Source organism: Melanotaenia boesemani, chromosome 14, assembly GCF_017639745.1.
Source record: "Melanotaenia boesemani isolate fMelBoe1 chromosome 14, fMelBoe1.pri, whole genome shotgun sequence".
Classification (NCBI taxonomy): domain Eukaryota; kingdom Metazoa; phylum Chordata; class Actinopteri; order Atheriniformes; family Melanotaeniidae; genus Melanotaenia; species Melanotaenia boesemani.
The window spans coordinates 12,816,373-12,842,509 of NC_055695.1; the positions used below are offsets into that span (position 1 = coordinate 12,816,373).

General features: G+C 37.7%; 1 protein-coding gene across 7 annotated transcripts in view; it reads left to right on the forward strand.

Annotated features, from left to right (window-relative positions):
* The window catches only part of lrrc7 (leucine rich repeat containing 7), a 76,578-nt gene extending 50,456 nt beyond the window's left edge, over nt 1–26,122 (forward strand). For 2 of the 7 annotated variants that reach the window (XM_042006690.1, XM_042006691.1), the window contains 18 exons: nt 231–355; nt 522–740; nt 1,074–1,196; nt 1,945–2,056; nt 4,131–4,344; nt 5,597–6,103; nt 7,022–7,246; nt 7,348–7,576; nt 7,782–8,132; nt 8,453–8,698; nt 9,284–9,496; nt 11,304–11,471; nt 15,446–15,565; nt 15,816–16,026; nt 16,214–16,473; nt 17,176–17,268; nt 20,661–20,735; nt 25,977–26,122. In XM_042006690.1, the coding sequence (XP_041862624.1) occupies nt 231–355; nt 522–740; nt 1,074–1,196; nt 1,945–2,056; nt 4,131–4,344; nt 5,597–6,103; nt 7,022–7,246; nt 7,348–7,576; nt 7,782–8,132; nt 8,453–8,698; nt 9,284–9,496; nt 11,304–11,471; nt 15,446–15,565; nt 15,816–16,026; nt 16,214–16,473; nt 17,176–17,268; nt 20,661–20,735; nt 25,977–26,087 (3,602 nt within the window). In that variant the 3' untranslated portion in view covers nt 26,088–26,122. Of the gene's footprint in view, nt 1–230; nt 356–521; nt 741–1,073; nt 1,197–1,944; nt 2,057–4,130; nt 4,345–5,596; nt 6,104–7,021; nt 7,247–7,347; nt 7,577–7,781; nt 8,133–8,452; nt 8,699–9,283; nt 9,497–11,303; nt 11,472–15,445; nt 15,566–15,815; nt 16,027–16,213; nt 16,474–17,175; nt 17,269–20,660; nt 20,736–25,778 lie in introns of all 7 variants that reach the window. The other 5 variants (XM_042006693.1, XM_042006696.1, XM_042006692.1 and 2 more) reach the window with 4 other exon arrangements.
* Nucleotides 26,123–26,137: the final 15 nt, after the last annotated feature.

Genomic DNA, 26,137 nt, shown 5'->3' on the forward strand with positions numbered 1-26,137 from the left:
TGTGTTGTGTTAGGATGCTTTGACAAGGGATTATCATTATCAATATATATATATATGTATATATCATATTATATATATATATATATATATTATTTATTAATTTTTATTTGTTTAGATTACCAGTCTGATAGTGACAACTTTAAATTACCATACTGGTAGTTTTTTAAACACACACACACACACACACACACATATATATATATATTATTTATTTATTTTTATTTGTTTAGATTACCAGTCTGATAGTGACAGCTTTAATCCCACTCTGTGGGAGGAGCAGAGACAGCAGAGGATGACTGTGGCCTTCGACTTTGAGGATAAGAAAGAAGAGGAGGACAACTCTGGGAAGGTCAAGGTCAGCTTGCTGTCTTCTATTTATTTTCTTACTCTCTCATTAATTAACCACATTTTTTCAAAAGTACAGTGTCAGGAGCACATCCTGTAACCATTAAACCAAACCAAAAAAAAACATATTTTACTGTCCTCTAGTATTCCTTTTTTTTTTTTCTTCTTCTTTGTAGGTGGAGATAAACCTAAAGCGCTACCCAACTCCCTACCCTGAGGACCTTAAGAACATGGTCAAGTCAGTGCAAAGTCTTGTAGGTAAAAGTGTGCATGCTGGACATGGGCACCAGCATCAGCTGAGCACAGGCACTGCCACCTCAGCAGGAACCAATATGGAACATCCACACCTCAGCAAAGAGCCATATGAACCACCATGGCCCCTGCCTCCCAAAGAGGTAAGAAACACACACTTAAACACTCACACAGGGCAAACAACTCACAGCCACAAACAGTGCAACAATTGTGTTCAAAGCTTATTAGTTAGGACAGCACAACACAGAAACAACACTGATTTGAGATCAATTTATGAGAAAAGAAAACATTTTAAAACACATTCTCTGACAGATGTTTATGGGTGTTATTCTTTTTTACAGACAGCATTTAACAGCTTTTAAGCCTTTGACTGTTAAGTTGAAACACAGGCAGCTGAGATTATCAGATGAACTATTGAGGTTTTTGTTTGCTCAACTGATGCAAATATCACAGTAAAGATTTTTTCTGTTTTCCAGGTGACAGACAGAGAGATGCAGGACTTCTCTCAACCTCAGCTAATGGATCAGGGATCAATGCATAACTCTGGCATCGAAATTCCCAAGAGGGCAGACAAGGAAGAATTGACAGAAAGCTCTGAGGTTAGTTAGATAGTGTGCATATCTGCACACATGCATAAACGCACACAAACACATCCATAAAAACATGAATTGGATTTTTCAATCTTGCACTATTTATAGTTATATAGGTTTTGTGCTGTTAAAATTCAGTCTGTAGGTTTTTGGAAACAGCCGCTGACAGTGTTTATTTTTCTTTCTTTAAAAACCATATTAATTTTTAAAATTTTTTCTTTGAGGTACTTTTAATGTTTACAATCATGTTTGCCTCTTACATGCACTCGTCCCCTCTTTAAGCTTCTATTATATTGATTGATCAATTTGGTCTAAAGAATGGAAGTAACCAAACAAACCTACGCATTTCTCTGTGCTTATAAATAAGTTGAAAAACTATGATCAAAATATACTTTAATTTTGTATGCATTTACAAATCATTTTATAAAGTACAAGTTAAGAGGCACCAGTAAAATGATATATGATTAAAGACGTTCTGAGGTGTAACTGGAGGTCAAAATCTCCAGAGTATCTTTTTATTAAATTAATAAATTATTTGGAAATTATGTCATAGTTGCACATTGTTATTCCCTGTCTTGGGTTATTATTCAAAGCAAAATTATTGTTTTGTTAGACCGGGGAAGCAGGTTTAAATAACAAAGATCCTGATTCAGAGTTATTTGTATTTGCTGCTTGTCACTATGTAGGTTGTTCGAAGCTTTCCTGCTGTATTAGGCCTATCTGATGTCAACCTGAGAGGTTGTTTGTTTTTCTTCAGGACTCAATGGGCGGCTCTCCAAATGACATTCGCATTTCTGACATGAGGCCCACACTGGTGGAGCCACCGATGTACAAACCAAAGGTGGTACTGCTGGGGAAGGATAAGAAAGGTATCTCTTCAACAGCCAATACAGTCAAACATACACATACATGGAGACACATGGCTGCACACAATAATTTAATATGGTCTTTTGTAAAGAGCTATGGGGCATGTTGTAATAGTGTGCATTAATTAGTCACAGTGGAAAGCAGATTAATGTCGGCATATACCTGAGAGAGGGAGTGAATGCTGTGAACTTCTGTGATGACTGTAGACTGAAGTTAGTTCAGTTTGTCCTGTTTTACTTATTCTGCCTCAAAGGTCTTACTTTCATCTGAGAAAAAACAAAGCTAATTTTAATGCCTAATCAAAACACTGTTTAGCTCTAAATAATTTTGTGCTTTAACCACATCTTCCGAAAGTCACAGTTTATTATCTCTGCTCCGTGGCAAACTGTGGCTCTTATCAAGAAACAAACAGCAAAAGAATGGAAGCTCAAACAGCTTTTCTAATTTGGTGTTTGTGAATTCTTAACGATGAAACTAGTAAAGTAATGGAAACATGTTTAACTTATTTTATTAAATCAAGAAAAAAAAATGCTACTGTTTAGAAACAGATTTAAAGTTGCCCGCTGTTTTGTATTTTTCTGGAGCTAGTGCTTTTTGTGACGATGACTTCTTCTCAGATTTTATAAAACCATTAAAGAAGCATTACGTAACTTTTCAACCTTAAAACGCCGCATTCCAGACTCGTTTGATGGCATAGTAACATCTATAATGCTTATTTCTGGAGCTGTTGCTACCCAGCAGTGTCCCGAGGTTGAGAAACCGCAGTGCACTTTTGTAGCTGAGCTTAACTTTATGCACCACGTCATGTGCTAGCAATTGGATATAAACACACCGCCCATTTTGAAAGCACACCATGAGGGAATTCAGCTGAGAAATGCAAGAAGACAGTGTCAGAGGAAGAGAGGAAAAGACAGAGACAGAAAAAGAGATAAGACAAGAGTCAAGATAAGACTGTCTTTTACTGGCTGGAGAGAGCTCACACTACAGGTAGGATGCAAGCTGGATGCTGTATTAGCCGTCGAAAAGGAGTGTGTCACTGAGAAAATGGCAAAAGTTCTGTGGTGTGTCTTTAAACCCATGTTTTTATGACTTGGCCATTAAAGAGAACTTAAGAGATGGGATTTAGAACATAATTACTGAATTGTGACATGAAAACATTGATGACTCCTAATGAGAAGATTAAAAGTACAAAATTGTGGGTTTGTTTCCACCAAAGATCTTTATTTTCTTGATTTTATTATGTTGTTTTTCAGTTAAAAAGATCAGAAACCATTTTTGAAAATTAAACCGCAAACTATTGTAAACGTGCATTTATGTAATGCAAACAGCTGAGCAGTAGCACAAATGTTAATCCTTTATGCATGCAAAATAATACATGATTTTTTATGGTGCCTGAACATTAGAAATGTGAGGCAGCTCAGAATCCATTTTAACATGCTCTGGATGACTTAGTACTGGAAAACTGTAATATTTTATTGGAACTTTCTTCAGGTCTGAATACTCTCCTTGAATGTTCCAGTTTTGGCATTTCACCGGGGTTCTTAATAAAGTTAGGCTTCGGCAGAATTGAAATCAGTTAGTTGTTATTATCTCATGAGATTAATCATTTTATTTTCCTTTAATTTAGTATACAGTTATATGATATAAGTATTGCTCCTTATCCTCTGAAACTATTTGTAATCCTGCTTGTGTCTCATGAATGTCCTTACTTACATACTTTTAAAAGGCTACTTTTTACCATGGTTCATGCTAAACTTAAGCTCAGAATTGTATGATTATTCTGGGAAATTGTTCACAAACCACTCACTAGTTCAGTAAATCTAAACCTACTGACTGTGACCACTTCAGTGAGTGTTAATTTGCCTTAATGTATCCTTAAATCATTATCTTTAGACTGTGTCTGTCAGATTACATTAGAGAAGATCTCTGGAAAGGCAAACTCTAGGAGGTTAAATAGAGTATTTTTCAGCCACAAAAACTTCTCACTAACAGTACAAGAGGTTTTCAGAAAAAAACTAAGGTGAGACATTTTCAGTGACTAGAGCCACTTGTCCCTTTGTGTCTGTCTCCCTCCAGAGTCTACAGATGAAGATGTAGATAAACTCCACTGTCTAAACCACAGCGGCTCTTCTGCAACCTACTCCGACTATTCCCCTTCGCAGGGTTCCTCAGGCTCCTCCAATCCACCTGCCAACACACACTCACATGCACATCCTCACGCACATCCACACAACCCTGCCCTTCCAGCCCCCAGCAAGGACCAGACCCCTCAGTCACACTGGACAAACAGGTACACACACACATGCTTCATATTCATTCTCCTCATCATCCATCTCTCAAACTATCCATCATCTCTTCTCCATCAATTCCACCACTACTTCAATCTCCTATCTCATCTATCTATCCAATCGCTCATCTATCCTCTCCTCCCTCCATCTTTCTGTGGCTTCCTCATCTCTCTGCTTGCTCAATCAAGGTCAGAGAGATTCATTAGGATGCTGCAGACTTCTCCTCAAGATACTTTTTCTCTGCTCTCGTCTCATCTTCTTCAAAGAGTCGTGCGGAGCTCAAGCTTTGGTGATATTGCTATTAAGAGGGTGTTTTTTATTTTTTTTTTTTTTATCATACATAAAAAGAATCAAATAAAACAGTCTGGTCTTTTCTGCTGAAGTTATTACTCTCGTTGCTGTGCATTAATGATGAAAGCTGACATATGTGGTATTCGATACTGCATTAAAAATTAATACTGAAACATGTTTTGAATCTTTTTTGATTTCTAGTAGAAACGTTGAAGTTTTAAATCTCAAAAAGAACTTATTTTTAGGTTACCAGTCGTATTAATTACATTAAAGCCTCCATTATGTCACTTAAATTATATTAAAGTGATAATGGTATATCAGCTAGTAGTTATTTTAGAATATTGATGCATGAGAAAACACCTATTTTTGGTAAATGTGTTTACTAAGTACACATAGACACATTTTTTAATTTAGTTATTAATTTAGTAAACATAAGCTAATTGTTTCACTTTGTCTTTTAAAATAATTTATCTGTTTTTCTTTGGAAGCATTCAGTTTGGTCTGCCACAGAAAACATGACATTAAGCCTCTAATGACATTAAAGTCGATGTCCTCATCTTCACTCCTCTCATGCCCATCTTTGTTCTCCTTAGGAGCCCCTACAGGGTGAAAGCTTGTTTTGGTATTTTTTGACATTAAAGTTGTCATTTTACATGCTTTAGGGTGCAGATCACAATCTGTATTCTTGTATTATTGTATGTTTACTTGTGAAATGTGATATTTAGAGACCGCAAGTGGCAGTGATGGATGTTGAAGGCATTTGTACTTTGTGCTCTCAGAAATATTAATTACAGCAAACATTTTTGTTGGATACCTGGTGTTGGGGAGGGGCATCAGAGGCCCATTGGCTCTGATATACACAACACATTTTAATGTAGCCTGGAACTTTAGTACAAGTATAATCCAGTTCCTTATATCATCCTTCACTCTGTAATAAGTGCTTAATATTTTCTGTCTTTGTAGACTGGCCCATTCGTTTCCCAAGCCCATTGACTCCAAGCCCTTGCTGTCTCAGAGAGAGACCCCTCCATCAGGAACCCTGCAGCAGCGCGGAGATCGTCGTCCACTCAGTGAGCCTTTTGATTGGTCTGAGGCTCCTCACTACGATAACACAGGTTTTGATGCTGAGGAGTCTCCTCTGGATCCTTCATCTTCTAATACAAGTCAGGGAAATCCTCCACTGGGCTCCAAACCCCGCAGCCAGTCAACACACGGGCGCCGCCCCCTTCTCAGGCAAGACCGAATAGTTGGAGTACCTTTGGAGCTAGACACGCAGACACTCCCCTACCACAGCAACCAACGCTCCACCCCGGACAATGATCCACAATCCTCCGGGCTTCCTGCCCAGAACCCTTGGCAGAATTGGACCAGGACCCCAAGCCCACTGGAGGATAGAACTGCTTTTCCTTCCAAGCTGGACCTGACACCCACCTCCAGCCCCAACCCTGACCGCAAGGATATTGACCCGAGGTATGTGACTGGACGTCAGCCACATTTATCACCATGTCAGAATCTATTCCCTTTTCATTGCCTGTAGGTAAACTATCTATCTAAGAAATAAAAACTTTTGCTGCATTGGCTGTGCTATCAGATAGATTTGAAGTGGTAAGCTGACCAACAGAAAACCGAAGATTTATGCTTCAGTCCAGCTTCTCAAATTATTCTCTCTGATTCATATAACTGCAAAATGAATATTTTTGACACATAAAAAGCTGGGTTATTGTGGAGTTTATACTATTTAAATACATGTAATAAATAATCTGTAATAATTAATATACTACATCTTATTCTATAGCTTTTATCTTCATCTTATCCTGTGAGTAGTCTACATCAGAGGTCCCCAACCCTGGTCCTCAAGGCCCAATATCCTGAAGATCTTAGATGTCTCCCTGCTGCAACACACCTGATTCAAATTAAATGGTTCTGTGACAAGCTCTGCACAAATCTGCTAATGAGCCATTCATTTGAATCAGGTGTGCTGCAACAGGGAGACATCGAAGACCTGCAGGATAGTGGGCCTTGAGGACCAGGGTTGGGGACCACTGGTCTACATTATATCTAAACAACTGATGTGGCTGCTAGTAATTTAAGATTTATGCACCACTTGCATAGAGAATTACATGAAACTTTTTCATTTCAGTTCTCATTTATGTCAGCACTAGCGTCAATCCAGACATTACAAGTGTCAGAGACATTTGATCAGCTTATCAAAGATGTGAATAATGGAGTAGAAATTAAATCACCTTGTCTAATATTTTGACCACGACACTCCTGTCCTCGTTGTTTGCTTTGATGTTTTATTAAGCAGCTTGGTTTTTGGGGGCTTATATTAATAAAGTTCTAATCAATGTCGTTATATCACAATACCTTGTTTTTTTTCTCCGCAAGGTTGGAACAGGGTTCAGGACCATTACCTGGAAGCTGGACGTACCATGACAATCAGGGAGAACAAAACAGGAAGGATCAGCTCACTGTCAGTGGGGGCAACAAGGTTACCGTGGTGATGAGTAAAAGCTCAGACCGCCTGTCCCCCATGATGAAGGAGACTAGGTCCAAGTTTAAGAAGTCGCAAAGCATAGATGAGATTGACATTGGCTCCTACAAAGTCTACAGGTGGGTTTTACTTTTTTTTTTTTTCTAAATGAACATGAAATGAATGAAACATGAGGTTTCTTGTATATTTGGGACTTAGTTGATCATCTTTCTTTCTGTAGTATTCCCATGGATAGCTATAGTTCATCCATTGAGCAGCAGACTAGTTTGGACCGTCCAGACCTGCCTGGTTCTATGGAGCAGACCAGCATGGCACGGTCTCAGTCTGCCCCCATGTTAGATGATGAGCTGGGCTTCCCTGGAGCTGGCAATCACAATCTGTCTGGACAGAACCAAAAACCTGCCATTCCACAAAAGGCCTATCACTTTGACCAGAACTACAACCCCCAGGTCAGGCTTAGTTTTTTTGTTTTGTTTGTAATGCAACTTTGCAAAATTGTTTGTATACATACAAAATTACGATAATATGAAATATGCACCATTCTGTGGGTAAACTCTCTCCATTAATCAAGAACTCCAAAGTCCAAAGTTTCTCAATAAAAACTATACCTAAAACCTTTCCCATGGCTTACTGGTAACTATTTTAACCCATCAGGTGACCATGGATCGTCGGGTCCCTCCGCCCTTCCCCAACACACCAGATTATGCCAACCACTCATCAAAGGCTTTGGAGTACTTGAATCAGCCAGGAAAGACACTACCAAAAGAGCTAGTGAGTCCTCGGTATCGTGCATATCCACCACTGGAGATGTTTTCATTCCCTCAATCACCAATCAGCCAGGATGGCACGCCCAGCCAGCAGCAGCAGCCAATCCCAACGCTGCGTTCCAGGCCAGGGTTTCTGAGGAGGGCAGATTCTTTGGTGAGCTCTACGGAGCTTGCTTTGTTTCGAAGAGTTCATGAAGCCCAACAGGAGGCGTTGCAGGAGGCTCAGTACAGACAGCAGGTAAGAGTTAGATGCAGAATTTTAACTAATCTTTATGCGTGTATTATGTGTGTACTGTTTTTTTCTTTTTTCTTTTAATCATACTGTTGAAATGAATAGGGACATAAACACATGCTCTATCTTTAAAGCTGTTTATTGAAACCTTTCCACCTAAACTTAAGCTTTTTGTTTGTTTGTTTCAATCTAGTGGCCTTTAGTATTTTTAAAGTTATGATTTTTTACATACAAATATGAGTTGAACAATATCTGATCATTTTCAAATCATTTTCATCTGTTTTTGTGGGCTAATAAAACCCTCTTTTTTCATCTCCTGTCCTCAGGCTGATCCCCCACATTATAGTCGGGCTCTTGCCTACTCCAGTCCCATGGACCACTCTGCTCCCACCAACATGTCCGACAACCAAAGTCAGATGATGCACAATAAGAGAAATGGTCGCTATGACGATGACTATCCCACTTACCAGGAGCAGAAGAAGCCCATGATTGGTTATCCAACTAAGAGCTTGACTCAGCGTCGCCCCCTGTCTGCCAGGAGCTACAGCACTGAGACCTACGGAGCATCTCAGGTAGAAACCATCACTGATACCTGAGCTACTTATGTCAGCTGTTAAAACCATATATCTTTGACTTTGTTCTTTTTTTTTTACACTTTATCTTACTTCAGCTTGGAGCTTGGAGCTAATAAGTAAGATACATATTCCAGTAAAAAATCTTAGGTCTAGACTATTTTATTTCAATAGTGACTTGATTATTACTTTTATAATTAGGTAAATGGCCTGTCTTCTTCTTAATAGCTGTCAGAAAATAATTTCCATTTAATTCTTTTCATGCCCAAGATGGGATCTTGCAATGTAAAGTTTGTCTGAGCAGCATACTGATTAGATACACAAGCACCTCTGGCACCTTTCAGTATGAAGAAGCAGGGCACTCAAAGGAAACTAGTATCTAGGAAAATTAGATAGCAGACTTAAGACTGTAGCCTTATCCTTGCTGACCTTGAAAAGCTTAAAATTTAAATTTAGAAAAAAAATCACATGACTTCTCATCACTTTCAGGCTAAGTTTAATTCCCCTCCCCGTGCATGTCTTGCACTGTTTGTGTGCAACTTTGTGCTTTTTCTGTTCTCCATTCTGATATTTCAAATATAACAGGCCCGTCCAGTGTCCGCTCGTCCCACCATGGCTGCCCTGCTGGAGAAAATGCCACCTGACTACACCCTGGCAACCTGTCCTGAGAAACCTTCAGAGGACACCATCAAAGTAAGACCTGTTGTACCCCAAAAACCTGAAGACATCACCTCCAAGATGCCTGCCGACTGGAGGCAACAGCTTCTCAGGCACATAGAGGCTAAACGACTGGACAGGGTATGTCGCTGCAACGTGGACACTCCTTAGAAACAAAATGGACACCTATACACACACACAGAGCATTCAGAAGCCCTCCATGTTTGTTTCTTTGTTAGTCTGTGTTGTAAGGTTAACCAGATTTGTGTCTGGCTGCATGTATGTCCACTCCACACTGTCACTGTGTCAGCTTGACCTACTGTACACTCACCACTGGATATGTGCTGTGAAAATCACATTTCCTGAAATGCCATGCAGTGAAAGCACCATCGTGGAAAACAATCTTCTGTCCTGTCTTACAATATTTTTTTAAACAAGTGAAAATGCCACAGATAATTTCTGTTGAGTGCAATGTAGCTTGTTGAAAAGCATCAGAACAACAATAAATCTGTTGTTAATTAAAGATTTAGCACTCATTCGCAGTGATTTCTTGAAATTAGCTGACTCTTTGATGTTAATTTCACTTGTTTTTAAAAAGAAATACACGTAAGATCATCAGAATCACAAATAAAAACATTCATTTGGTGATGAGAATATTTTGAAGGTCTTAAAGCATCTGTCTTTACACTGGTCAAAGACACATAAGTATTATTATCCAGATAAGATTTAGGAAAATATTTCCATCTTTTCCTGATGGAAGTTGGATAACACAATACTGCAGATATCACTCTCATGTCTGTATGCTAAATAAAATGCTAATATAAAAACCTGATCATTCAAACTGATGCAAGATATACTGTTTATTTAGTCTGTAGAAAAAGCCTAACGTGAAAGAAAAAAAACAAAAAAACATTTGAGTGGTTATGTATTTTGGGGTACTTCTTGGGGTATTTAAAGAAATTCCACTTTTTTTTTTTTTAAATTACACAAGACTGAGCAATTACTACTTATTTTATGAAATGACTAACAAAGAAGAGATAGTTAACATCATCCAGGAAAGTATGTGATCCTGAATAAGAATAAAAATAAAGAGCATTATCCCAGGTATTTTAATTGGTTGTCAGATTTTTATCACACATCAAACTTCTCTGATACTGAGCTCATTGGTATTATTTGCCACTTATGTTATGATTGCTGGACATCCGCTTACATAAATAATAAAAAAAAAGAAACAAATAATAATGACATCTATTTATAGTTATCCTTATATTTGTTGTTTGTGTGTGCTCAGTCATGTAATATTTGTTTTCAAGGCTCATGTTTCCTCTTTAACTTCTAATATACCATACAGAAAACAGAGACCTATAAATCCTCTCACCTAATTCATAGTTAAAAAGCAAATTAGCATTTTTTCCCAAAATGTCAAACTAATTATTTTGAATTGGTTACTCAGTGGATATCATAAATAAAACATGATAAAGAAGAGATCTGGCAAAGCTTTCAAAACACATGCTCTTCCTAGTATGTCACAAAAGCAATTTCACCAAATAAAAACAAAACTTGGTTTTGATATAAATGATCATGTATGAAAATAAAAGCAGAAATTTAGCATTTTATAATAAAACTTTGCTGTTATCACTAAGATTTAGGTTGTAGTCATAGTGTTTGTAGAAATATCCACATGTTGCTCATCTGAAAACTTAGATACAAGTGTTGGAATGACCTGATCCACTTGTTGTTGCTTGTATTGCACAATGTTCTGTGTGTATTGACCAATCACAAGCTAACATTTCTCTGTGCTTTCAGCAACTCTGCACTGCTGTTGTTGTTATTTTATCTGTCTTAATGTTGTTTATTTGTTTGTGGAGCTGTGTTGGCTCATGGTGTTGGCTCCCCCTCCCCTCCCCCTCATTCACCCATGTCGTGTGATATTGTCTTCTCCAATCAGAGTGGTGTCCTAAAGCACAACACGCTCACGCTGGGCATGCTCTGTCAGGGCGGGGGTCACAGCCAGGGGCGCAGCAGCACTTTGAACTTTAACCTTTACAATAACACTAAGCATGCGCCCCCTGCTGGCCGTTGGCTGCCACTACCTCCTCCTCCGTCTGCCAACGCTGTGAGTATCCCACTGAGAACAATGTTATCACTGCAAACACAGGTCATAATAGACATTGCAGCCATCGCTTCTTATTTCCCCTGCTGCCATTAAGTATTATTTGCATGAGCCTCTCATCAGGACTTAAATCCACTGCTGTGTAAAATGTGAATGAACGCATTTATTTGAAAATCTCCTAAACCAATATTTTATTCCCAGTAGAACACAAATAACATATCAGATGTTGAAAGGGAGACATTTTATAATTTCATGGAAAATATAAGCTCATTTTGATTTTCATGCCAACAACCCCCCAATGATGCACCAAATTTAGGCTAGGAATGTTGCCCCAATCTTGTCTGATGCAGGATTCTAGCTGCTTTGCAGTCCTGGGCCTTCATTGTTAGATTTTTCATTACATGATGAGCCAAAGGTTTTCTATTGGTGGAAGGTCTGGACTTCAGCTGACACAGTGCCTGTCTTGTAAATTACCAAAAGGCTGTCAAAGCGGCCAAAACTGATTATTTTTCTTCACTTGTTTCCACAAATACTCACAAGCCACAGGTTATTTTAAGTGTATTCCACTCACTGGTGAATCCTTGTGATGCTGTCTGTATTAAACCTTCTTTTTCTTTGTGTGAGGATTTTCTGAAGCTCTTCATTGAAAAGATTTCTGCCCTTAGACCCTGTGCTCCCAGTCTACCCAGGACCCCTCAGCTCCTTTAGTGAGCCCAGCTGTCCTTGACCACTTTGAACTTGTTTCTGTCTCCCAACTCACTGAAATAGTTAAAGATTTACACCCTGCTAATTGCCCAACCAACGGTGTCCCTTCCCATCTGCTGTTTAAAGAGGTCAGGTTCAGTTGAATCTTTTATTTTGAAGTTTATAAACCTGTGTCTTAGCTCTGTATGTGTCCCACTCTCCTTCAAGCATGCCACATACAACCTCTTTTAAAGAAGAGAGTTTAAATCCATTGGTTATAGCTCATTTTAGGCCAATTTCAAAACTCCCCTTTATCTAAACATTTCCAAGAATGTTTAAAAACAGCCTGTGTCTGTGAACTGCTTTAGTCTGGTTTTAGGCTTATCCATAGTCCTGAAACTGCTCTTATAAAAGTTTTTAATGATCTTTTACTGAACCTTGATTCTGGTAAATGTGCCATTTTAATTCTCCTGGACTTGACAGCAACGTTCGATACCATCGACCATACAATTCTTTTATGGCACCTAAAGCACTGTATCGGCTTAAAAGGCATAGCCTTAAAGTGGTTTTAATCCTACCTCATGGACAGATCCTTCTCTGTTTAAATGAAGCAGTTTTCTTTCTCAGTGGCCCCTCTGACCTGTGGGGTCCCCCAGGGGTCAGTTTTGGGTCCGCTTTTGTTCTCTCTTCATATGCTACCCCTGGGGTCAGTATTTAGGAAGCATGGTATTGCTTCCCATTGCTTTGCTGATGATGTGCCACTGAAGGGTCCTTCCAAATATTCCCTTCAGGCTGTGCTAAACTGCATGACTGACAATAAATTATGGATGGTCTTAAATTTCTTAAAATTAAATTAGAACAAAACAAAGGTTCTCTTGTTTGGTCACCCTGAGCTGGTTCAGGTCCTTGTTAATTCCCTTGGGCCACTAGCACCTCATAGAGGATCTCATACTAGGAATCTTGGTGTGATTATAGATGGTGCTTTTAAGCTGGACAAACAAGTCAGCTTGGTGGTTATAATTAGCTTCTTCCTGCTAAGACTTATTACTAAAGTCAAGCCTTATTTAAGCAAAAGAGACCTTGAACAATGTCATACATGCTTTTATTTCTTCTCACTTAGACTATTGTAACTCCCTGTGTGTGGGAATTGGACAGTCGGAGCTTAACCACCTGCAGCTTGTACAAAATGCAACCGTCCGAGTCCTCACTGACACAAAGAGACATGCTCTTGTCACTTTACTGGCTTTAAGTCAAGTACTGGATTGATTTTAAGATTGTTTTATTTGTTTTTAACTGTCTGATCTCCTCGATCTAACTTAAAAACTAGGGGAGATCGAGCCTTTGCAGTTGTGGCTTCCACTCTGTGGAACACTTTGCCTTTAACTGTGCGGTCTGCAAACTGTCTGTCAGCTTTTAAATCTATGCTTAAGATGCACCTGTTTGCCTCGGCCTTTGGCTGAGTACAGGCACCGTATTGAAATTTGTATGTTGTACCTTTGTGTGTTGTCCCTGTGTTTTTATATTTTATTATTATTATTATTATATATTTGTGTAAAGCACTTTGGAGGCTTTGACTGTATAAATGTGCTACATAAATAAAATTGACATTGACGTTAACATTCAGGTCAGCCAGTTTAGGATGCAAACTCTTCTCCTATGAAGCCATGCTGTCTTGATGGATGCAGCATGTGGTTTAGGACTAAAACATGCAAGACTCTCCTGAAAGATATGCAGTCTGAATGGGAGTGCATTATTAATGGTGCCTTCACAGATGTGTAAGCTGCCCACACCAGAGTCACTAATACAATCCCATGCCATCAGAGATGCAGGCTTTTCGACTGTATGCTGATAACTAGCTAGATGGCGTCTTTCCTCTTTAGGACATGGCATCCATGGTTTTCAAAAAGAATTTAAATTTTAAATCCATCTGACCACAGAACAGTTTTCCACTTTGTCTCAAACCATTTTAAATAAGCTGTTTCCTAGAGAGAATAGCAGTTTGTCTGGACTGTATTTACAGTATCTCACAGAAGTGAGTACACCCTTCACATTTTTGCAAATATTTTAGTACATCTTTTCATGGGACGACACTATAGAAATTAAACTTGACATACAGAATATCAAAGTTTAGTTTCTATAGTTTGATATACTGTATGTCAAAGTTTCATTTCATTTTCCACATGACTGTACATTGTAGTTGGTGGGCTCCTCAAAGTCTTCACAACTTTATGTTGCTATGTTTTTAATGTCATATTTTTTTTTAATTGTTCCACAATTTTAAGATAAACTTGATCACAGCTCAGTGAACCTCTGCCCACCCCTGTTCCAGCTTATTTTAGATGTGTTGCTGCCACCAAATTCAAAATGAGCTAATATTTTCCATGAAATGGTAAAATGTAACAGTTTTATTTACATTTTAATATTGTCCCAACTTTTTCGGAATTGGAGTTATACAAAAGTAAAAAAACAACACTTAGCACATTTAAGTTTGGTCATACTATACTTGGAGAAATGCATCTTTTGTGTGTGTGTTTGTGTGTGTGTTTGTGTGTGTGTGTGTTTCGGGTGATTGGCTCACAAGTGAAAACCTTGACATATCAAATCCCTCTAAGTATACACCTAACACAGCTAGCTGTGGGCAGCAAACAGTCCATCTGATTTATTTCTGGCTATGATTTTGAAAAATGCTCAATTATAGTCTGTCCTAATCAATATTATTAAAGATTCAGTTATTAACATAATTTACACTAGTCTTACTATAATTTATATCTGTATTTTGGCACATCTCTACTAATATAATGCATTGCAAACTGAGCCTTTTTAACTATGCAGTCACTATTGTGATTGAGTCTATGTGGGGAAATGTGAAGAAAAGCCCAGGGCACTGAAAACTACGTCCACTGTAAAAAAATATCTTCTTGTAAATACAATGATAAAATAGTTTAATCAGCATATCACATTGCCCTCTCTTGTGCACGACACATCAGTTTCCTCTACAATACATTTGAGAACCAGAAATATGTGTGACCTAGCTCTAGAAATGAAGTCAAAGGACTTAAGGTTAGGATTTGGTAAGATATGTTAGACGATGTTATTCAAGATTCAAGATTCAAAGCGTTTATTGACAGTTATACACTTTTTTTAACACCAAGAAGCAGTATTTGATTCACAATAAGGGTTGTTTATTCACTGTAATTTTTATACCACAGAAACTCAAGCAGATAAAAGCTGGTGTGTGAATTAAACTAGAGGTAAATGTTTCTTTATTGAAATGCTCTCTCTGTCTCTCCCAGACCCCCTCTCAGCAGGCTGCCATGCTGGATAATGACCAGGAGGTGGTGTCCGTGGGCAACCAGTGGGTTCCCTATTCACTTGGCAGGAGGGATGTTCCACCTGACAACCTCATGAAAAAGGTAAGAGCTAACTCAGTCAAGCATCTTATTTTTGTTTCTACCCTCTCTGAATTCCTTTGAAACTTAAAATGTAATTAGGCTGAACTTTATAGTGTTACGATTGCATATGTATGTTTTCACTGGTAGGAAATCAGGATTAGAAAAAAAGTTGCTCTGTAAAAAAAATCCCACTGGTGTGATTTTTGATGTGAGCATGAAAAGGTGCAAAATAATTTGTTATATTATGTGTCTGTCTTTCCTCTTTCCACAGAGCGGACATTCACACAACCCTTCCCATCAGGCACACAACACCATGATCGTCACTTCTTCTTCTTCCTCTTTAGCCACTACACCTCATCGTGTGGTTGGGCAACAGGGTTATGATGGGATGATTAACAAAGGGGGTCAGTACCAGCAAGGGATGTCTCTGTCAGTGGTTCCCTCTGGTGGGCCAGGACAATATCAAGGAAACATGTCTCAAGGTAAATCATTATAAAACTGAAACACCTACATCTGGGCATGTACAGGGTTTTCATTTTGTAGTTTGAAGTGTTCAAAGGGTTGTTTACCAGTGAAAAAGTAAATTGACCCTGCAAACCAACAGCCTGTGCAATCATAGGAAACTGCATTTTAGAGTCAGATTTTACCAGCATCTTTTTTTCCACACAGCCCTTCCCTCTTCTGGCCAGGCCTACCCTGGTGGTGGTCTGCCCATGGTCCTATCCCCATCTGGGAATCAACCCCAGTACAATCCTCACACCTCTCATCAGCCCTCCTTGCCCACTACAAACCCCCAGTACCATGGTAACCATGGCATGGTACATAGTAACCAGGTTGTTATGACAACCCACACCAACCCACGGCCTCAGAGCGCTCGCTGCCTATTGCAGACTAAGGGCCAGAAGAGCACAGATGGTTTCCAGGAACAGGTATCTCTGTCTGTCCATCCCTCTGCCTGCAGCAACGACATTATATGCTATATTGGAGGTCTGTTTACATTATGCATGTTGCTCAAAAAGCTAAATATATTTCTCAATGCATGTAACTTACAAAGTAGATCACTTTTAGGTAGATTAATTTTAGGGTACTTGATCAAAACATTCTTCCTTATGTTGCTCAAAATCTAATGGCCTGTCAATACAATAAATAGAAATCTAAAGAGCACAACATATAGAGACAATGAGGACATCCAGATGTGATTTAACCACCTGACAGCAAAAATCTGTGCTCAAACAGATCCAGAAATAGCCACTCTAATTCTGTCATTCTAAATCTGAAATAATGAACAGAAAGAGATCTCTGTACCAGTTTAGAAACACAAAGTACTTTGCACCAGCAATATCAGTTTTCCTTCTAAGAGATTTTGTTTCCCCCTTCCTTGTGTAATATGGTTTTCATTATACCAAATAGAAAAAAGTCTGACTGGGATCTTTGTAGCTCAATTGTCCCTGCTAGAGAGAAGAGGACTTCCAATATAGCTGCCAAAATGTGTGGCACTGCACATGAAAACACTCTTCCACATATTTATTCACTCTTTGCTTGCAAAGCGATTTGCACTATCTTTGTCTTTCACTTTCAGTTGTCTTTCTTTTACTTTTTTCTTTCTTTTCCTCTCCTTCCTCCCTCTTTAGTTGTGTGTGAGAATAGAGAAGAATCCTGGTCTTGGTTTCAGTATCTCTGGTGGCATCAGCGGCCAGGGGAACCCCTTCAAACCCTCCGACATGGTACGACCTGACCCGGCCTGCCAGCCAATCACAGCCTCCTTGGTTTTACCTCAGAGTTGCCATGGAAACTGCTGTTCGTTACTGCAGTGTTTTGGCTATCCGTCTGTCTGTCTGTAGGGCAGCAGCTGATTCGGTTAACTTTGAGCGTATATAGGTCTGTTGGAAAATAGCATCATGACAGAGGGGTTGTGGATTTAAATATTTGAAGAACTTTAAGGTGTGATGGACTTTATATTTGATTTATATTATACCATTGCTCAGATGTCAGGTGAAGCTATAAAGCAGGTGTGCCCAAGTTCAGTCCTCAAGATCTACTACCCTGCAACTTTTAGATGCAACCCTTTTCCAATACACCTGAATCAAATGGCTCAATTCCCTCTTCCACATGTCATTCGGCTCTGCAGATGCCTGGTAACGAGCCATTCATTTGATTCTGGTGTGTTGGAGAAAGGCCGCATCTAAAAGTTGCAGGATAGTAGATCTTGAGGACTGGACTTGGGCACCCCTGCTATAAAGCATTTTAAAATTAAACTGGAAGACAGGTAGCCTTACTAGTCATAATAAAACTTGAGTCTGGAGTAGTATTATTTAACACATGTATTTGATTATCTACTGGGTGTAGTGTGGTTATCACTGTTAAACATAAAACATGCTCAGACATTTAAAGATAGGCCAAACTCTCAAATCATTTCTTATTCTGAGTTTGACTTGCACTGAAAGCCTTTTGGGGCTTCAGATCCCCCAGGCCTGCTACACAAGCCAGTCTGTCCTAGAAACATGCTGTTATAGTCAATATAAAGGAGCGAAGTTGCTCACAGAGCTCTGACTACTATTTTAGGAAGGCTGCTTAGTTCTGGGACACCGTGGGTGATTTTAGATGTCCGGTGCTTTGATCTAGAAATTGAACATATGACAGATTTTGCCGACTGTTATTCTAAGTAACTGACAAAGTGACAACACAGCTGGTCTATTAAAAGAAAGCTTAAAAGACAAGGTTTTATTCTCTGTAAAGCCTATGTGATAAATGATGATGTTTAAGTGGGGATGGAAGCTGGTTATATGGAAACTGTCAATTCATCACTGAACATTTACAGCAACTTATGATCCAGTTTCTGATGTGCTGTTATTTTATTATTTCCATCTTGCATCTATAAAAATTAATGAGCTTCAATGTTATTGCAATGTTAAAGAGGCAGCAGATGGAGTCAATGCAGATCAACAGTTTCTCATATATATATATATATATATATATATATGTGTGTGTCAATGGTGTCTACAATGTCAAGAAGCTGCCATCTCTCTTCTATAAAGCTATTTTTTCAGACTTGAGAGAGCTTATTTGGTGAAGCAGTTTAAAGATGCTTTCACGTTTTATTTGTGGTAATCAGCTCATGACGCAGACTAATGCAAATGCCTTTGTTTGTTATTCAATTATTGTTTCTGACCTATATATAAAATTGCACCAGGATGGGTCTAACCCTGTATACAAATGTACTTATGACTATTTTCACCTGAGATGACACTATGAGGTTTAACACAAAGGTTAAATTGAGCCTAAGTTAAGGTAGCTGAGAATATATTGTGTGATAAAGCTTGTGCACTAAATTATACATCAATGATTATTATCACCAAAGGCCATAATACTAAAGAAGCAGCTTTCCCACAGTGCAGTGGCTCCCTCTAGAGGTAGATATTTCAGATTTTAGGAAGATTAAGTGTACGCACAGAAGTAATTATTATTACTATTATTATTATTATTATAAGCCTGGCAGCCTAAACTTTTGAACAATGATATTCTGTCCAGCTTGCAACGATTTATGCAGTGCATACCTCTAAGAAGAAACTTTTCCTTAAGCACTCACAAGTAGTCAAGTTCGGATTCTCTGATGACTTCCTTTATAGAACATTCTTAGAAATCATTATCGGATCTTTTAAATTTGACATAAAACCAGTAGGTCCTCTAATCCACTGGGTTAGTTTAATCTCCGTTGTGGCTAATTAGGAACCAGCAAGAAGACATTTATTTCTTGTATTGACTGGATTGAGTTTCAAGGCTTTGATGAATTACGTTTTTAGTCCTGGTTTAAGAACAGACGGAACAGGTTTTAACGATTAGAATATGTTTATCCTTTTTCTTTGTTTCTTTATTTATTTTTAGTGTTCTTAGATCTGAGTCATGAAGATTTAAAATTCCAGTTTTTTATTTTGGTTTATGTTACATACTCTACTTGCGCACTGATATCAGACACACTCAGCAATTGCCAATCATCTTTTGGAGACAACTGTACAAATGAGCTGCAAAAACCTCATCCTCAACCAATTCAAAATTCAGCAGATGTAGCCAAATTTCTTTGAAGATGGAAGATTTTTGCAGAATGTGCCAGATTTGTGTCCAACTGAATTATTGTGCATAACTGTTTAACTGCTGTTACTAATGCTATGCTATTTCAGCTGCTAACCAATTCATTTGTATTGTACAGTGAGCTCCATATAAAATTGAAACGGTCATGTAGTCTTTTTTAAAGCTTAAATTCACTGGCCACACATAACAATGCCATTTTACATACATGCACAAAACATTAACTAAAGTATGTCAGTTTGTGACCAAATAATCAAATCATTTTACTCTCTACATGTATGAGGCTCACTGTAATTAATGTGAATGTTACCACATGTAGCAACTCAGCTAATCCTGACATGCAGTATATGTGTTTGTTGCTACAGTGTGTAGGTGCTGCTGCACTGTCACTACTACATCATAATGTTATTGGTTAAGTAGTGTCACTTTTCTATGGCACATTTATCTGTTTAGCTCACTATTGTGTGTTCAACATGGATGCAACATGCGCTGAACCATGTTGAATAGATACAGCTGCATTGTCCAACACTTTCTGTGTTCAAAAACATCTTTCAGCTCTCGGTGAAAAGATGTTGGTGTTTTTACAATCTCTGCCTTGGGTTATTGAAGGAAAATATGAGGGATCAAATTTCTTCTACCCCTCCTGCTCCCTACTTATTTCATAAAGTTCTTCTTCCCATATTATTTTAAATACACAAAGAATTTCTCTCATTTTAAACTAATGTCTACTCTGTGCCAAATCTGTATCTGTAAAAACAGACAATGAACCAATTTTTGGCAGAAACAAATAACTCAAAGTTTGCAAATTTTTAACACAGTTGATAGTAGTAAATTAGCTGAATGTGCTACTAATCTGTCATTATGAATTACTATTAGTTTTGTTATTAGCAGGACCTTTACATAATTTTACATAATTTGTATTCCTTTTTTTTGTGGGATTGGGGTGGGATATTGACATGAGCATGAAAAAGGCAAAGATTCTAAACCATCGTGTCCCTGTGTTGTCCTAACGACGTATCATTTTGACTTATAGGGTATCTTTGTTACTAGGGTACAGCATGACGGGCCCGCTGCCTCTGCCCTGCAGCCTGGAGACAAGATAATGCAGGTAAACACCCTCCCACTCCTCATCAAATGTACCACAATAAGCAACATCCTCCACCCTCCATAACCATATTAAATTAGTGAGGTAGGATAGTAAGCAGGACAAAAAAGAATCTTTTACAGCCCGCTAAACATCTTAGCACATATAAATGTCAGTCCCAGGTGTACAGCCCCTTCTCTCCTTCTACACCCCACACTTCCATTTATCAGCTGATGTCCCTCATCAACCTCAGAGCAAAAGATTAGACAGATTTTAGAAATATAAGACTGTTTTTCATTTTAACACTAGAAAAGTAGAAAGTCTAAGAGTTTATATGAAGACCTTCTTATGTGACAAAATTGAATATTACAAAAATCTAAATGAAGTAGGGAAGATAATTGCATTTAATGCAGTTTGGTGACAAGTGAGAGGACTAACTTGACACTTTGACCCTGATACTGAGGACATACAGGCATTCTGTTATGCTGTGGTGCACATTTTGGTGACATGATTTGGCCCCTAAGGGACAATTCAATGCAAATCAATAGAGAGCTGCTCTGATAAGTCAATCGTATGATGAAGCATTTCTGTCCTGGTGGGAGTGGTCTTTGGGGATGAAAGTGCTTTCACCTATCACTTAATCATTATAGTATTTCTTATTTTTAATTTATACAGCACTTTATCAAATGTGTAAATACAAGGACACAACAATTTTAATTAAACTACTTTTAAAAATACAGATGAAAAATTGATACTTATAAAAGTTGCAAATAGCAACAAATGAAAATATAGATGGGGATAAAAGCAAAAAAAAAAAAAAATTGACAGGCTCTTCAGAATTGGGGTGGTCACAGGGGTGGCCAATGAAACTTTACTTAAACAACAATAAAAATGAATAAAAACAAGGAAAAAAATGCTGACAGCAATAAGAATGCATAAAACTAATAACCCCAAAATGACTCCTCTATTAAAACAAACACAAAAATGTAAACATTTTTATGTCTAACTGCAGTGAAACATAAAGGCCAAAATGCTTTGTCCACCTTATAAAATTGCTCTTTATATTACAATCCCAGTTCCCAAGAGCATTGTGCTGTGGATTTGAAATCATTTTCTACAATGATTGGACGCACGTGGAACAATAGTCATAGCTTAAGCAAGTACCCAGCCCTCATTATAAGCAACCAAAAGATATCTAACTGGCCATATGATCAAAATTAATAGTTTTGTGTTTTTCATTTAACAATTTAGTCTGGAAACCTTGTTTGCAGCAGTCAACAATCATACATTCACCCTCATTCATGCTGCAACCAGCACTTCTCCCACAAATTAAGTCATTTTCAGTAGCTTAAGCTAGGTACACACATAAAGATTATCGAGCTGTTTTTGTCCCGATTTTGTGCCTTCTCGACCAAAGATGGCAAACGCCTGATTATCAGATTTTTTTAATAAAATTATCATTTGGTCTGAGGTGTGTTAAGAGCGAATTCGTCTCGACAATCGGCTCCAAAACGGGTTGTAGCTGACAATCAAAAGCATTGAACATGTATAATGTTTACGACCAAAAGTCTTCATGTGTGAGGAAAGGCGACGACTCCTGAATTGTGACTGTGTATTGTGACGTGGAAGGAATGTAGGCAATCAAAGAGCGAGCTGACTGGGGAGCAAGACGGATATAGTCCATGTTCACACTGTCTCCAGTCTGTTATTTTTTTCTGTTCTAGATTTTTCTCTTAACAGTAATACCAAGACCACCCTCGTCTTGTATGTCCTCTTCCATGCTGGGTGTTTTTTGGTTGTTGCCATGGTTATTCTTCTTTGTTTTTCCAGTTTTTACCATGGTTCTTCTTCTTTGTTTTTTCGGTTGTTGCCATGGTTCTTCTTCTTCGTTTTTGTTAGATCATTTCTGGTCACGCTAGATTTCTGGCTCGGTTGATGGACAGCGTCGTTATGTGTGTGTGCTCACATTATCAGAGCACACTACACAGTATGATCAAAACTGTTAAATGCCTGATTTTTTATTGTCATGTGTGCAGTATCTAACAGATAAAAAATCTCTTCAGATTTAGAATATCCTTGTGAAAATCCACTGAAAATGACTTGATTTGTGTAATTTTCTATCTATGTCATTTTGGTAGCTTAGAGCTTTTAAAATATGCTTAATAATGCTGAAATGATAAGAATAGAAATACCTAAAGGTTTTAATAGCTTGAAGTAAATGCTTAAAATTTACTAAGGCTGAAACTCTAATGTAATTTAAGGTTTTAATTCCCTGCTTGGGCCTTTGGATGAATGTCTATCTTTTTAATACTTTGAATTCCATTTAGTCAACTCCATTGTTTTTTTAGAAGCCTTAAATATTTTTATCTGGTGTTAACCTGTTACAAAAGATTGTGTCTTAAAAATTGTATTAAGCCAAGCTCAAAAAAGAGTAGATGTCTGTTACAAGCAATAAAGCTCATGCACACAAGCTTGTGTGCGGACTTTAGAACAGATAACATGATAGCAGGACAGCATAAACAACTCTTGAGACAGCAGTTGCTTTACATGCACCCCTGCACATTAATATACCCCAGAGATCAAGGTAGTAAACGTCATGCAGTCTGTATATATATTAAGGCTTGTCCAATCATTTTAATGTTTTTTAAGAAATACTTAATAACTTAAAACTGTAAAAGTTTTAGAACTTCTGAAAGAGCTGAGACTTTTGATGTTTAATTGATTTAAACAGCTAAAGTGATGTAGGATTAATTAAATGCCAAGGTTTTTCCAGCTTCAAAAATGTACAAATAATGAAAAACAATTGTCTGGAGACATTCACACAATGATTTACAGATCTCATAAGCTTTTATTAAATTCACAATAGTATATAAAAAACATCAGATGATAAAAAAACAATCATTTTATTATTTCATGATGTTAGCTCATCTTGAATTTGATGGAAGCAGCACATCTTCCCGAAAATTGGGACAGTGCAGTGTTTATTGCTTTCTTGTGTCCCATCTTCTTTTAACAATAGTCTGGGCACTAAGGGGACGAGTTGCTGGACCTTTGAGAGAGGAATGTTTTCAGTTTCTCCTCTGATGTGGAGTTCTAGCTGTTCAGCAGTCCTGGGTCTTTTTTGTTGTTTTAGGTGTTTTATGATCTACCAAATGTTTTCAGTTGTTGAAACTTCTAGATCACTGACAGGTCACTCCAGTTCCTGGACTCTTCTACTATGAAGTCATCCAGCTGTAACAGACGAAAAATGCAGCTTAGCGTTGTTTTGCTGAAATATTCCAGATGTGCAAGTTGCCGGCTCTATTGTGCCTCCAAACCATCAGAGATGCAGGCTTTTGAACTGTGCTAATAACAAACCAAATGGTCCTGTATTTGTCCTTGATTTCCCAGAGTTTTAATTTCAATTTTTACTTCTTTTGACCTCAGATCAATTTTCCATTTTGCCTCAGTCCATTTAAATGAACTTTGGATCAGAGAAAAAGACAGTGCTTCTGCATCATATTCCCATATGGCTTAATTTTTGCATGTTAGAGCTTTAATCTACATTTGTGAATGACACAGTGAACTGTGTTCATAGGTAATGATTTCTGGGTATGTTTTCCTGAGAACATGTTATTTTAATGAGAGCAATACCTACTTTTAATGCACTACCACCTCAGGGCCCAAACACCACAAGTTTCCAATGATGTTTTCAGTCAGCTTTATGTGTAATGATATTAAACATTATAATTTATACCATATATAAATTCTTTGCATTTTTTTACATTGAGGAACATCGTTTAGAAAATGATCCATAATGAGTAGACATAGTTTTTGCAGTTTAATTATTGAAAATTATTTCTCAGACAGGGCTTTTTTTCAATATCCGGTCATGTGAAAGATCTGTTGCCAATTAACCAAATTACTTCTTCATGCAGCTTTTTCTTTCTAGTATCATTTACTTTTTCAGCAATTTCTTGCCATGTGCTAACTTTTTTTAGACGTGTTGTTGCCATCAAATTGAAGATGAGCCAATTCAGTTTTATACAAAAACATTAAACTTCAGCATTTAATATGTTTTCTAAGTACTTTTATTCATAAACTATTGGTTTAAAACATATGACAATAATATAACTTACCAATTACAGTGTTCAAACTTTTTATTTTGTTTTTACTAAATGCAATGTACCAAACTTTTTGCTATTTCCTTGCAAACAAAAATTTTGTCTGCTATTTTGTTAAGTGGTGTGAAACTGTAAAACTGTCCCATATTTAGTTTCAATAACACATTTAGTTGTTGATACGCCATTTGTTCTATGAATATTTATTACTTTTTAAACCTACTTTATGTACAGTATGTACTTTAAGGTGTTTCTGTATCTCCTGGCTTATATGTTTTAATTCTCTTTTGTTGAGCACATAATTGAACTTTGTAAAAGGTAATTACATTTATTCTTCAGCACCACAGTGAAACATTCTTATTAAGCAAGTTGCAGAAGCTTGGTCTGTAATTATACAATAACACTGGATTTCTTTTTACTCTTATTTTTTCCACTGTGTATCTGTTTTTATAACCTTGATTAAACCTAGGCTGTACTTTGTATAACTAGCTTATAAAATGACCTAAACAGTAAAACTAAATGAATTCAGCCATTTGCATGATATGTGGATTACAGCATATTATTACTACTAAACTAAACTACTAGTTTTTATTCTAAAAGCAAACAGATAAGGGTGAATTATAAATAATGTGTAGAAGAAAGTATTCATACACTTTATTTTCACTGAGGAGCCACAGGGAACACTAGTAGTTCAACCAGCCTCAGCAGTTTAAAAAAAAAAACTAACCCTTTTGACACTTGAATCAATATTTCTTAGCTCTAGAACAACCCAAAAAGAACAGGAATGTAATGTGTCAAAATGACATGTCAGCTCTATTCAGTAATAGATCAGCCCTCTCTCATGTCTCATATCTTTTCATGTTTTCTTCCCCTCTGTTCTCCTTCATTTTCTCTGCACAGATGTACAGTTTAGCTGGATGAAGTCATCTAAAAGCCCTTTTTGTCTTTACCCCTTCTCTTTCTACAGCATGATTGTGTAGCTCCTCCTCTTCTCTCTCTTTTCCCCAACAGTGATGTGTTACTGAGATAATGATGGCAGTGACCCTCCATCCTTCCACAACACTCACGCATAGATATGTGTATGGAAAAACTGCAAACCACATACATGCTGACACAAACACACACACACACATGCTGCTGACTGTGCTGCGTGTTTGCCTTGCAGGCTAATGGACATAGTTTTTTACACATGGAGCATGAGACAGCCGTCTCTCTGCTGAAGAGTTTCCCTCGGCTGGTGGACTTGGTGGTTCTGAGAGACAACAGCACGCGCTAGAAATAGTTTTTTTTTTTTTTTTTTTTTTAAACAAACAAACAAATACAACA